The 13293-nt window shown below is 62.0% G+C and overlaps 1 protein-coding gene across 1 annotated transcript; it reads right to left on the reverse strand.

Annotated features, from left to right (window-relative positions):
- Positions 1-7170: 7170 nt before the first annotated feature.
- On the reverse strand, positions 7171-12108 carry LOC142088487 (START domain-containing protein 10-like). The gene is made up of 6 exons (XM_075163859.1): positions 11944-12108; positions 8441-8588; positions 8219-8322; positions 8009-8126; positions 7673-7725; positions 7171-7383 (listed from the first exon to the last, which is right to left on the reverse strand). Exons 1-6 carry the CDS (start codon positions 12106-12108, stop codon positions 7171-7173), a joined length of 801 nt encoding a protein of 266 aa, XP_075019960.1.
- Positions 12109-13293: the final 1185 nt, after the last annotated feature.

The raw sequence follows: 13293 nt of genomic DNA on the forward strand, positions 1-13293 counted from the left end.
CCATCTGTGCTGACTACGCTGCCACTGGGTCTTTTTCCAGTTCCTCCATTTCCCTCTATTGTTCGGCGCAGGCTTCCTTCCTGCTGCCTGCACGCTCCCACGCATCCCCTGCCCCCTCCCGCGGGAGCCGTGTCCCAACCTGCCGGGGACAGCAGGGCCAGGCTCCCTGCTGCACGAGCCCCCGCGCCCCTGCGCAGGCTTCTGCCTGCTCCCCACCGCTGCCTGCACAGGCAAGGGTTGCATGAGTGGCATGGGGAAGTGCGGGCAGGCTGGTGTGCTGGCGGAGGCGGTGGTGTCCCTGGGAGCACGTGAAGGGGGATGCTGTCAGCAAGCACGCGTGAACAGCAGGGCTCTCTGCCCACATGCGTGGGTGTGGGGTCTGCGTGGTGCGTATGCCCAACCCCGTATGTGTGTGCGGGGGGGGTCTCCATGCGTGAGCGGCTGTGCCCTGGCGTGCATTGAGGACGGTCAGTCATGGCAGGAGATAGCTGAGAAGCTGGGGGAGCTGGGCGTGGGGAGCCGGGCACAGGGACATTGCAGCTGGAAGGCTGCCTGTTGATGTAGGACCTACACGAAGGGCTGGGCAGGGGGGTATGGAAGGTGATGTCCCATACCAGTGTGGGCTGGGTGCCTCTGCCACAGGCTTAAACAGCTGTACCCACTTCTGCCCAGCAGCCTGGTGCTGAAATGGGGCAACTTCCCCCTTTCTTGTGCCTGTATCACCCCGAGGGATCTGCAGCCAGCTGGAGCTGGGGCTTCAGCAGGCAGCCTCCTGTGGGGAGCTGGTTCCTGAGACCTCCCCATGCCCGGGCAGTGGGCACTGGGGCCATGCTGGGCACTGAGCTGTGGTGTGGCACTCTGGGGCAGTCCAGCTGTGCCTGCGGGCAGTGGTGCTTCACAGGGAGGTGGACACCCTCCCTGTCCCTGTAAACCTGTGCAGACCAGCTGGTGTAGTGGGCTGGAAGTGGGCATGGACTGGCCCGGTCCTGGCCCTTCCCCCCCATCCCCAAGTCTGTCCCATCTGTCCCCTGCCACCCTCGGGGTTCTCCCTCACCTCTTGCCCTGCAGCGCGGTCCGCAGCCCCCCAGGATTGGCTCCGGTGGAGCAGCACGATAGCAGTGCCGCTGTGGGCTCCACGGCTGCCCCGCTCTGGGCTCCAGGGTGATGCCAAGGTGTCCCTGCCAGGCACAGGTCTCAGCCTGCGGGCATGGGCAGGCAGCCCTGCAGGAACTGCTGCGGGTGCAGGCAGGCTTCGCAGCACCCAGCCCGCGCCTCCCACTGCCGGTCCCTCCTCCAGGCCAACCCTCCGGTCCCCATCCCTGTCCCACCCTCCCGTCCTGCCCCTTCCCAGCCATGACCCTGTCCCGCACTTGGCCCCTGGCCTGGTTGCCCCATGTCCTGCCCCTCGGCCAGGCTCTGCGCTCCTTCAGTGGCTGACCCCCACCCTCCCCTCATACTCCTTCTCTCACCTTCCCATCAAGGGTCCTGCTCCCTGCCACGAGCCCTCGGACATCCATTGCCATGGGGGGACCGGGCTTCCCTGAGACCCACAGCCCGAGGCTGCGCTGCCGAGGGAGATCTTTGAAGTTCTCGTGTGCATTTGGTTCTATCTGCTGCTTCTGCCTCTGGCCGCAAGCAAGAGGAGATATTCGCTATGTCCACCATGGCCTGGCACTCCGGGCACGGCGCAGATGCCAGGAAGGTGCTGCCAAATTGGAGAAATCAGGCTAAAATGTTTATGCTGATGAAGGGACTTGGGAGGGCTGGCACTGGGGCTGGTTGGGTGAAATGTTGGGAACACAAAAACCTTCCCTGGGCTGCAGAGATGCTGAGGATGCAGCACCCCAACCCACTGCTGGTGCAGTGAGCAGAGGGGCAGGATGGCAGCGGGGTCTGGGGTGGCAGGGGGACATCGGGAGGGTTTCTGTCCTGCAACAAGCCTGTGCTTTCACCACCATCTGACCCAGCTGCCTTTAATGCAACACTTTTCGCAAGAGCCCCAGTGGGGCGGCAGTTAGTCCGGCTCTGCTGTTACCCAACCTTGCACACAGAGGATGTCCAAGGCTGATATCTCACAACATCCTTCAGCCCTTCTCCGCTCCTGATGGCAAGGCTGATAACCACTCCCTGCCCTGTGAGGGTCCAGCTCTCTGGGGATCCCCTTGCTCCAACTCAGACTGGTCTTTCCCTGCCCCAATGATGTCCCCAGAAGTCACTGTAGGGGGCTGGGAGCAACAGGAGTCCCCGGTGTGGGAGGGCCACCCCGTACAAGTCTCTGTGTGTGCAGCTTGGTGTGGAACGGCAGCTTCTCCTTATGACTTGGAGGTTTGCTCCTACAAGGCAGAAGCAGAACTCAGCATGAGCCTGGCACGGCTTTCGCCTTCCTCCCCCTTCCCTGCCATCTGCTCTGGTGGGGGTGACGCGTCCCTGGGGCTGGGGATGGCACAGGTGGCATGGGTGGCCCCATGTGCACTGGGACCCTCAGGGTGTGCAGGGACCCTCTGGCCCTGCATCGTGGACTGTGCCATCCCACTGGGCTCCTGCCTCTGCCTCTTAGAGGAAGCTGTTCTGCTAAATATAAGCACTGCTGCTGATGGGAAGGTTGCTGAGGTCTGTGGTGTGAGCGGCTGGAGGGGCAGAGCAAAGGGTGCCGGTAGCACTGGTGGCAGCTGGTGTGCCATAGATTCCATCCTGCCGTGCTGGAGGCATTAGCACCAGTGAAGCAGACTCCTGTGTGGGGCCAGATCCTGGCTCACTGCTGTTTGGCACCCTGCAGCATCTCTGTAGACCCCTCATAACTTGCTGCTGGGAGTGGTGCTCCTCCCTGCGTGCCGGGAGGGCAGAGATAGGCTGCCGGGGAGGGAAACATTGTCTAAGGAAGGGACACCCTGGGACATCCCCACAGTGGCAAGTTACAGTCCCATCTGGTGGCCCGGCATGACCAAGCCCACACAGCCCACATCCACAACTTCTGACAGGCCAGTTTGGTGCAGAAAACCTTCTCCCCTGCTCCCTTCTCCCTCCACAGTCACCTAAGTGCCAGGATTGGGGCTCGGTTCCCCTGGCAGAGGGGAAACCCCTGCTCAAGCACCTCTGCTGAGCCCCAGCATCCAGTTCCTAACGGGGACTGCCCCTTTCCAGAGCCCGTCTGGGAGGACAGTTCGAGCCAGGGCATCGCCCAGCCATGGGACCACCTGGAGCCAGGCATGGGGCCATGTCGGAGTGGAGCAGGGCACCGGGGCACTGGCAGGGCACTGGCAGCTGTGACATGTGTGCTGCAGCTGGGTTGTTTCCTGAGGGTTCCTATCAGCCCACTTTCTACAGCGCAGGTTTCAAAGCCTCTGCTTGGTCTCTTTGGTGTCTGCCAACCTGCTGATGCAATCTATATTTAGACGCTAGCCTCCCTGGGCTGAGGCAGAGAGCCCTGTTGTGTCTATGGGTTCACACAGCAGGAAGGTCTTGCCTGCTCCCTGGAGGAGGCAGATGGGCAGGATTGGAAAACACCCCTCGGGCTGGGGGATTGGGCTTCGTGAAGATGCTGGCAAAGTCTGGAGGAAGCGAAGATTAAAGTGAAGGTTGGATCCTTCCAGCACATTGGCCTGTGGGATCCTTCCCCTTTCCGGGCAGCACCCATGATGACACTGTCCCTCAAGGTCCACGTGTCCAGCTGCCCATCCATCCATCCATCCATCCATCCATCTATCCATCCATCTATCCATTCTTCCCTCTCTCCACCCATTCTTGTCTCCCTCCATCCCTCCCTCTCTCCCTTCTTCCATCCATCCATCCATCCATCCATCCATCCATCCATCCATCCCTAGCCATCAGCCTTTGCTGCACCCTGGGGCAGCCTTTGCTCTACCTTCAGCCCTACCCACGCTGGATCGTGCTGGGGGATGTGTGAGGTGATGGTGGGAGCATCTCTTGGGAGCAGGACAGGGTAAGGGACACTCAGGGCTCGTACCTAGAGGGCAAATGCCACGTTGGACAGCTGGAAATGTGGGGTTGGGACTGAGCCTGAAGGGTTTGCCAGGGCATGGCAGAGAGCTGAGCCCCTGGGAGGGCTTGGTGGAGGAGCGGGGAGGGGGAAGCTGGAGGCTGTTGGACTTGGAAACCTGCTGGACCTCTCCAGGCAAGAGCCCTGCCAGTCCATGAGATAGGACGGGCTGCTGGGGGGCTCCCTGTGGGGCTTAGGGTCCCGGTGTGGGTGGGTGGGGACGAGAGCTGTCCAAGACCTACCCATGAGCTCAGGAGATGCAAAGCATGAGATCCCGGGGATGGGGGATGGGGTCACATCCTCCCCCAGCTGGGGCACTTTTGACACTGGGGGCACTGGAGTCGGCTGCGGAGTTGTGTGTGGGCAGGTCGGGGGGCCCATGCCACGCTCCCCCTGCCCCCCATCCCTCGGGGTGCTGGCTGACATCACTGCCTCCGGGCTAATCTCTCGTCCAGCAGCAGCTTCCCGTTTCCTTTCCAATCTCTGCGCCGCGGGGCGGCTCCTCTCCGCTCGGGGCCAGGCAGGAAAAGTCGTCCAGCTGGGCTCTCGTGCAGGGCTGCAGCCCCCGTGTGTCTGGCCCTTGCCCTGCTAGGCTGTGGGCCACCCGCTCCCCCAGCATCCCGGCGAGGGCACTCGGGGAGCTCTGGTCCCCCCACACCTTGCTTGGGTGCTCGGGGGTGCCGGCGCACGGCCCCCTTCCTGTTTGTGCCACAGGAAACCCAGCAGTGGCACGTCATTCCGTAAGAAATCACCATGCTAGGGGTACCGGCACCCCATGGGGTCCGGGGCAGCCCCCCTCCCCAGCCCCACAGGTTTCACCCTGCTCCCTGGGCAGGGTGATGCTGGGGGCCAGGAGCTCTGCTACAGCCCAGTGCTGGATGTGGACCAGTGTCCCTGCCACCCCAGCGGCCCTCGTCCTCCCCATGCACTCAATGCCGTCCTGGCCATTTTGGGCAGCATCCTGGGCTGAGATATCACTCACCCTGGCACAGCCTTCCCCAGGGCTGGCTGGGGAGTGTGGACTCCCCGCTGGCCTCTCGGTGCTCAGGCAGCAGCTCCTCACACCTACTTAGGGCTAAATATAGCCCCGCAGCAGTGCTGCAGCCCGGCTGCTGCAGAGAAACATTCGGGAAATGAGAAGAGATGAGGCTGCTTCCCGCAGCACCGAGGCCGCGCGGGGTGTTCTTCACCCCAGCACCCTGCGGGCTTGGGGTGCCAGTGGGCTCTGCCCCATCAGGGCAGCACCCAGGGGTGTTGCTCTGGCCACGGTTCCCTGCCCAGCTCTGCCACGATTATTGCAAAGTGTTCTTGGGGCAATTTGGGGCTGGGATGTGTCTTTTCACAGGTAAAATCCTCCCTGCTGCGGGTGCCCTCCATCTGCTGACATGGTGGGACCAGCATGGACAGGGAGGGACTGCTCCCCTCGCCGTGAGCCCCGTGCGCTGCAGCGGGGGGAGCCTGCACATCTCCTGCCCTTGGGTTTTCCGCATTTTCCCTGCAGAGGCGGCTTCTCGCCCCTGCTCTGCTCGTGCAGCCAGCCCAGCTGCAAACCGTGGGAGCCGGCTTCCCGACTGCCAGGACCTCCTCTCCCCTCCCCAGCTCCCTCTGCAGAGGGGCACGTGTGTGTGATGTCCCCCTGGAGCAGCACAGGGGACATACGTGACCTAACGGGGTGGCTAAAGGGGGACGGTGAGCATCCGCACCTGGGATGCTGGGGTGGGCGTCTGGACGAGCTGGGGAGGAGAAGCGCAAGGTGAGGGGGAAGCAAGCACAGGGCAGCAGCACTCACAGCTCGGGGTGGGACCACAGGAGGTTGGGGTGATCAGGGAGCATGAGGCTGGGAGGGTCAGAGGGGCCCCAAAAGCCAAAGTGGCAGGTGACTCTGGGCAGGCTGCAAGCCCTGGGTGCTGCCAGGGAGTTGTCCCCCACCAATGCCTGGGCAGAGCTCTGGCTGTGAGAGCGGCTGCCACGTTCTGGCCGTGTCCCCTAGCCTTTACCTGTCCCTTGCTGGGACAGGTCTGGAGCTGAGCAATCCAACACTGTCAGCAATGGCCTTGCACAGATCAGGCTTAAAGACATCTGGGGCAGGAGCCAAGCAGATGCAGGCAGCCTTGGAGCGTGGGGGTGAACGGGTGGATGGAAAATCCAGCATTTGTCAGCGTATTCCCCCAGCGGTGTCTGTCTAGACTAACTTCCCGTGGTCCAGTGGAAGCTGCCCTGTGCCCACGCACGCTCACCCGCACGCGTGTGGGTGTGTGGAGCCCAGCATCCGTGTCTCCTGCCCCACCGCCGGCCACCTCGCTCTTTGCTGAGGGTCACCCCTGGGTGCTGGGACTGCACGGCCGGACTGACCTTCCTGTCTGACCCAGGACCTAGTGCCTGGACAGCCTCAGGGTGGGCTCGGTGCCAGCTTCCTTGCTGTCACGTGTCAGCCCGAAGCTCTCTTGTACACACACCAACCCCTTTATTGTTGTGCCAGAAACCACAGCAGCGGCAAACACCGAGAGAGTGGGGACAGAGGCTGCCCAAGACTCCACTGCCAGGACAAGCCCCCCTAAACACCACCTGGGGAAGGGGTCCCCAGAGCCCGCTGGGCTAAAGCCAGCCTGCAGAGGTGAGCCGGATGCCCAGGAGAGGACCTGGGAGGGCTCCCTGCGATGGGGGGGTCACACAAAGCCTGGGGGCCCTTGGTGGGCTGGAGTGGGTCCAGCTTGATCCGGTTGGCAGAGCCGGACCTCAGGCCAGAGAGGGTCAGTCCAAGCCCTGTGCTGCTGCAAAGCCTGAGCAGGACCCCCATAGACCCCCTGCTTCTGGACCTTTGAGGGACACCCCTAGAAGTTCTTACAGTGGCAAAGGGATATCCTGGTGCCAGGAAAGCTCCTACCCACCCCATGAAGGGTTCCCCCTCTCTTGCCCTGCCCAGCCTTTCCTTGGGGCACCCACTCCCACTGCCAGCTCTACCTCCTGCGTGGGGACATCTCCATGGGCCACCATGGGCGCAGGGGCGACAAGGGTGCCCGTCCTCCCTCTTTCCAGCACCTGTGCTGCAGGTTCCCATGAGACAGTATCCTGCTGCCCAGGTAGGGGGGTCTATGACGAAGGAGTTGGAGAGCAGACGTGCCTATTGGGGCACAGGGGGCCAAATTCCGACCCGTGCCCCCTGCGGCAAGGGCTCAGGCCTCATGGTCACTGGTGCTCAGATGGTCCTCGGGCAGCCCCGTCTCATCGATGTTCTCCAGCGAGTCGGCGTGCTGCACTGAGAGCTCGGCCAGGCTGACACTGGGCAGCGTGTTCTGCTCCGGGTACACCCAGGGCTTGTATCCGGGATCATGCTTCCGTTTCCACTCCGGGTACTTCAGCCCAGCCTTGTAGATCTTCTTCATTGCCTGTGGGCAGAGTGGGTCCAGCCTGTCACGGTGCCCCAAGTCCCCCGTGGGGATGAAGCCACCCCTGTCTGTGGGCACAGCTCCCACCTCCCCCATTGCCTGCTTTCTGGGGGTCCTGGGAGGTGATGGGGGCCTGGCTTGGACCACATAGCCCCAGCAGTATGCCCAGTGCATGCACTGCGAGCTCTGGGCCACCCAGCACCCATCCTGCCCCTATCTAGGGGGCTACTTTGGGACAGCTCATCCCTGATGCCTGTGCATCCCACCACCGGCCACGCACCCTGCTTACCTTCGGTGCCACAAACTGGGAGACGCGGTTCACCACCCACTTTGGCAGCGACCCTGCAAGACCCCAAAGCCCCGTCACTCAACCAATCTGGGCCAGCCCCAGGGGAGGCACCATGAGCTTGCAGCGCCCCGTGCCAGACTGAGTCCCCCAGGGCTGACAGCACCTGCCCCACGTTGTGCCCTGGGAGGGAACCCCCTTCTTCCCTGGGTTGTCCCCGCTTCCCAGTGCCCTTTGGACGTCAGGGTGATGGAGAGCCACGGTGAGTGAGCTCTGGGGGTACAATGGGACCCAATCCCGAGGAGGCATGCTGCACCCTCCCCTCCTGCTGGCACTCACCGCGAGGGTCCACCTGGGTGAGATAATAGAGGACGCAGGCACCAGCACCGTTTGCCTTGATCAGGTAACCTGTCTGCAGGGACACGGCCCTCACAAAATCCTTCCGGGGTGGGTATTTCTGCAGAGAGATGCCGTGCACCTCAGAGCCTGCCCAAGCCGCTGCCCAGCCCTGCCTGTGCCTGCAAGGGCTGGGGCCAGCCGGGGGCTCACCGGGTGCTTGACGCTGTAGTTGATGATCATGTAGTCATTGCCCAGGGGCAGCCAGGAGCGCAGGGTGACGAAATCCCGGTTCTTCAGGGGGCTCGGGCATTTCCCTGCGGACAGACCCTGTTACACCCCAACCCATTGCCCCCATGGCCCCACACCCACGCACGGGACTGTGGGGTCAGGGAGGGGGGCCCTGGGAGTCCCCAGGGGCTGGAGGCTGCTCACAGGAGTAGTATCCCACGTCAGCATTAACAGTCAGGCGCCCGATGTCATAGGTTTCGATCATGTTCGAGTCCCATTTCTTGCGGTAGCGGGTGTCGTGCAGCACGTCGTAGAGCGTCTCAGCAGGGACGTCGTTGCAGGAGATACGAGTCTGTGGGGAGACGGGCAGTCGGGTAAGGGGGCAGCACCCACCCCCAGAGCATGGAGCTGTGCCCATCTGGGGACGAGGACTTTAGGCTGTTCTGTGTGTGGTGGTGTGCCCCCGTGCTGCTGTAAAGCCACGTGCACGTGTGCCATGGAGGACGCTCTGCACACATGGTACAGGGCATGTCCTTGCTTCAGGACAGCCCAGGCAGATCCACCAGCCCCGCTGCCGGGATGCAGCACAGTGCGAAGGCAGGAGGGCAGCGGGGGTAGAAGGACCCTCTGCCCTCAGACAGAGCTGCCTGGTGGTCCAGGCTCTGGTGCCTGGGTACCCCGAGCCCAGCCCTGTCCCCTCACCTCATGTTCCTGCAGGGCAAGCAAAGGGATGCTCCTGCCCTGGCACGATGCTCTCGGGTGCGGGGACCAGCATCAGGAGGTTAGCGGGGCCCCGGCTGTAACCGGAGCCGTGGAGCTGCCCAACCGCGCTGGCGAGTGCATTATTGATGAAGCCGTCCGCCCCGTTCCTTTCAATGCCAGGAGGAAAGAGATGTCATCTGCTCCTCGTTAGAGGCCTTGCATCTTTGATGAGGTGTTCAGCAGTGCCGTGTAATTGGAGATGGCCCTCTGAACATGGCAGGTCCCATCAATCTCGGGCAAGCTTTCCCCGATGGCCTGGGTGACAGTTTCTGCCCAGTGTGCTGGACCCGTGCCCAGGACAGGCTTGGAGATGTGCTGCACTCCCCAGACCACCGTGGAGGAGAGTGTGGGAGCACCCAGCCCCCTCCTCCTGCTCCCCCTCCCCAGCCACCCCCTCCCAGCTGGGTCTGGAGGTGCTGCTGCTGCAGGGTGAAGGATGCCTCCAGCTGAAGGTGGAGCTCATGGTCCTCCTGGGCTCCTGGAAGCTTCTGGTTATCACAGCAGGACCATTGCAGCCTTGCACCCCCAAAATCCTCCACTAAAGCCTGTCCACCACTCCTCGGCAGCCACAGATGAACAGAGGCTGTGCAACAGCTGCACCAGGCGCAGCAGGCGGTCAGCAGGGATGGGGAAAGCACAGAGCCCCAAACCAGACCATCCACAGTGAATTCAGGTGGGAAAAATCCAAAGCTCCAACTGCTCAGGGACTCTCCAGGTTACGCCTGCATTAATAGAAAGACTGGGGCTCTTCTCACCCCCAAACCCCAACCTGTGCAGCTCAGCTCTCCTGCACAGACTGGGTGGCATCCTTCATCCCACATTTTGGGAAGGGTCCCTAGGCAGTGCTAACCCCTGCACCATGCCCAGGCTCTCTCCAGAGAAGGGAAAAACCACATCAAGGAGGTATTACTTGCAATGAACCAGGCTGAGCGTTGGTGCTCAGACCCCCCTGAACCTGCCTGGGGTCCCCTCTCAATGGGGCTCAGTGGTGGCAAAGGGGGATATAACTGCATCCCCTCTGCCGGGCTGTGCTTGTTTGAACTTGGCTGGACTTCATGAGGTTCCTGCCAGCCCGGCCCTCCAGCCTGCCCAGGTCACGCCGAGCAGCAGCCTTGTCTCCAGCACTTCAAACGCACTCCACGCTCCAGTGCTGCCTGCAGACTCGCTGCGAGGGCCCTCGATCCCATCATCCCAGTAACAGGGTGGGACCCAGCAACTGCCCACCATCTGTTCTCTGCACTGCCGACCACCATGCCACAAGCCTGGTAGTGAGCTGGTTTTCCACCCACCTCATCATCCACTTCTCCAGTCTGGATCTCACCAATCTGGTGATGAGGAGACTACAGGAAACCCTGTCAAAGGCTTTACTGAAGTCGAGATATGTGGCTTTCACTGTTCTCCCCATACCCACAGAGCCAGTCCTTTCATTGCAGGAAGCAACCAGGCTGGTCAACCATGATTTGCCTTTGGTAGGTCCCTGTTGCTGTTCCCATTGCCCTTGTCCTTCAGGACATGGCTTCCAGGAGGATGTTCTCCATCACCTTCCCAGGGATCACCAGCCCATAGTGCCCTGGCGCATTCTTTCTGCCCTTCTGGAAGATGGATGTGACATTTGCCTCTTCCCAGTTATCAGGAACCTCCTGCAGTCACCAGGACTTTTCAGAGAGATGTTGGCCAGCCCCCTCAGCACCCTCGGGTGTGTCCTGCCTGGTCCTGTGGACTTGTGCATGCCCAACTGGCTTAAGTGCTCCCTGATCCTAGCCCAGAAGCTCTTTCCTGGCTCACCACGGCAAGGCGGTGTGTATTGCAGCTACACCTCTGCAGAGAGTGCTGCTCCTCCTCCTCACCTTGGCCCTGAAGGGCCTCCAACCATTGCAATCATTGTGTGCCCAGCTCCTCCTGGTGTCTCCTCAGGCGTATGCGCTGGTGTGCAGGCACTTGAGATGGGCTGCCGGTTACTCTGTGTTCAGAAGAGCGGTGCAAGAGCCTCCTCCAACGTACCGCACCCCCGGCAGCTCCTCACCACCTCCCCACACCTCTCCTGCTCTTCAGGTCGTAGTAACCCTTCCCTGACACTCCTAGTTGAAAGCCCTTCTTACCAGGTCGGCCAGTCTGTTGGTAAGATGGTCTGGCTCTGCTTGCTCAGGTGGATCCCATTGCTGCCCAGCAGTCCTGATCCTTGGTGGCCAGAAAAGCCAAAGCCCTGCCTGTGACTCCAGCCACAAAGCCAAGCATTGTCCCACAAGATGCTCCCAAGCCAGGCTTACCCAGTGATGGGGCTCCCATGCCCCTCGCCCCCAACACCCCATAACCACTCTTGATATACTCAGGGTCACCTTGAACAACAAGGTGTAACAACCTGAGGGATGGTTGAGCCTCGCTAGCCCCTCCACAGCATCCCAGATCCGGCCCCTGGCAAGCAACAAACCTCCTGAGACAGCACATGGGGGCTCCTGAACTCTCCGGGATGCTCATCCAGTGCTCATCCAGTCCCGGATGCTCTCCGGGATGTGCCCCAGGATGGTGTGGCCGAGGGAGAGGCACCAGGAAGGCATCCTGACAGCCTGTCTCATGCCCGTGGGCTCCCAGCAAGGACATCTCCATAACGTAATCGATCCCAGGGCCTTCCCTCCTGTGTCTGGATCAAGGGCAGCCGCAACGTGAGCCTGCACGCGTGCGTACATGGCAGGACGCTGCAGTGGGCATCCCGACAGGACAAGAGGCTAAAGCCGCGGGGCAGTCAGGGAGAGCCTGCAGAGCAGCTTGCCAGCTGGGGAAGCACCTCTGGGGGACTGACCCTGCCAGCATTCGGAGCAGAAACACCCCCAGGCAGGCTTGACCAGGGTGCCGTGCGTCTCCAGGATGGGCCAGCACCCCAGGGACCCTGGGCACACAACTGGGGCAGAGAAGGGCTGGCGGTTCCGCAGCCGCCGGCGTCTGCTTACCTTGATTTTCTGCACGGTGCAGCTTTCCTCCTGGCCCTGACTCCACACGGTCACGCCAGCCTTGTTATAGCGACAGTGCCAGCCCTCCAGGCTCTCGCACTGATCCCTGAAGGAGCTGAAGTCGGAGTCATCCGGGATATAAACCATCTCCCCTCCTCTGGACATGGGGCTGAGCTGGCGGACCCAGGGCGCGGGCACCGGCTGCAGGCAGGCTCCTTCTGCCTCCCTTCCTGGGAAAACGTCTGTGCCCTTGAGCTCTGCCTTGTTGGGTGCCTGCTGCAGCTCACATCATCCTCCGAGCCCCGAGCCTGTGCCCCTGGAGAGGGCACCGGCCACCCAGGCACACCAGGACGGGCAGAGACCTCCAGCCACCCCGACCACGCTGCGCTGCACAGAGCAGCGGGGAGGAAGGCTCCTTCCCTGCAGTTGCTACCGCAGCTGCTGGGAGCTCAGATGTCTTCTCCGGCTGGCTAACCAGGATCACATTTCTCTCCGGCTGCCTGTCAGCTCCTCTATTATTCAGCAGGTAGCAGTGCGCAGGTGGCTCAGCTTTCAGGGCAGAGCTGCCCCCGGCTCCCCGAGCCCCCCGTCCCTGCCGGCCCTGCTCTCCCCTCACTGGCACGCTGGCAATCTCCGTGCCTGACTTTGCAGCACCAGCTCGCTGGCGGGATCAGCTGATCACCTGCCAGGAGCATCAGCCAGGCCTCTCAGCAGCGCGGCGGAAACGATGGGCTTCAGCATCGGTGGGATGCGGGCCAGCGCAGGTCCTGGTGTGCCTGGGATGGAGCTGTGGTCCAGTGCACAGGACCTTGACTGTCAAGGTGTCCTGGGTCTGTGGGGTGGGCTCCTGGCGTGGGGAAAGGAAAGAATTTGCAGGTGTGGAGGGCTCTGGGCTCACAGGATCCTGGTGATGCTGGTGGGAAGGGACCCCTGGGGGTCTCCAGCCCACCCTTCCGCTTGGAGCAGGAACACCACCAGCACAGGATAAGGTCATCCATGGCTTTATCCATATGTGTCTTGAAGGATGGACTTGCCCCACCTCCCTGGTGGCACATCCCACAGCTGCACCACCTCCCCAGGAAAAAAAATAGTAATTCCTACTGTCCAACCTGAAGCTGCAATTAATGTCTTTTGTTACATCTCATGCCCTACCAAGAGAGCGTGGCTCCATCGCCTTTGCATCTGCCCTCCAGGTGACTGTATGAAGCTGGTAGACACCCTTCTTGTAGCCCCAGGCCCCAGCCCTGCCAGCAGCATCTGCTGGTCCCTCTCCAGCTCCTCCACCTCTCCCTGAACTGAGGGACCAGTCTGGGCACAGCACCCAGCTGTGGGCTTTCTCAGGCTGCTGGC

Source organism: Calonectris borealis, chromosome 15 (assembly GCF_964195595.1).
Source record: "Calonectris borealis chromosome 15, bCalBor7.hap1.2, whole genome shotgun sequence".
Taxonomy (NCBI): Eukaryota; Metazoa; Chordata; class Aves; order Procellariiformes; family Procellariidae; genus Calonectris; species Calonectris borealis.

What these genes read in the sequence shown, in the direction of transcription:
- LOC142088487 (XM_075163859.1), bottom strand. Translation starts at nt 12,108, where the DNA reads ATGTCCAGAGGAGGGGAGATGGTTTATATCCCGGATGACTCCGACTTC. An exon ending in TGACGTGGGATACTACTCCT is followed by an intron (nt 8,323 to 8,440) that starts GTGAGCAGCCTC and finishes GTCTGTCCGCAG; the next exon opens with GGAAATGCCCGAGCCCCCTG. An exon ending in CCCAGTTTGTGGCACCGAAG is followed by an intron (nt 7,384 to 7,672) that starts GTAAGCAGGGTG and finishes CTCTGCCCACAG; the next exon opens with GCAATGAAGAAGATCTACAA.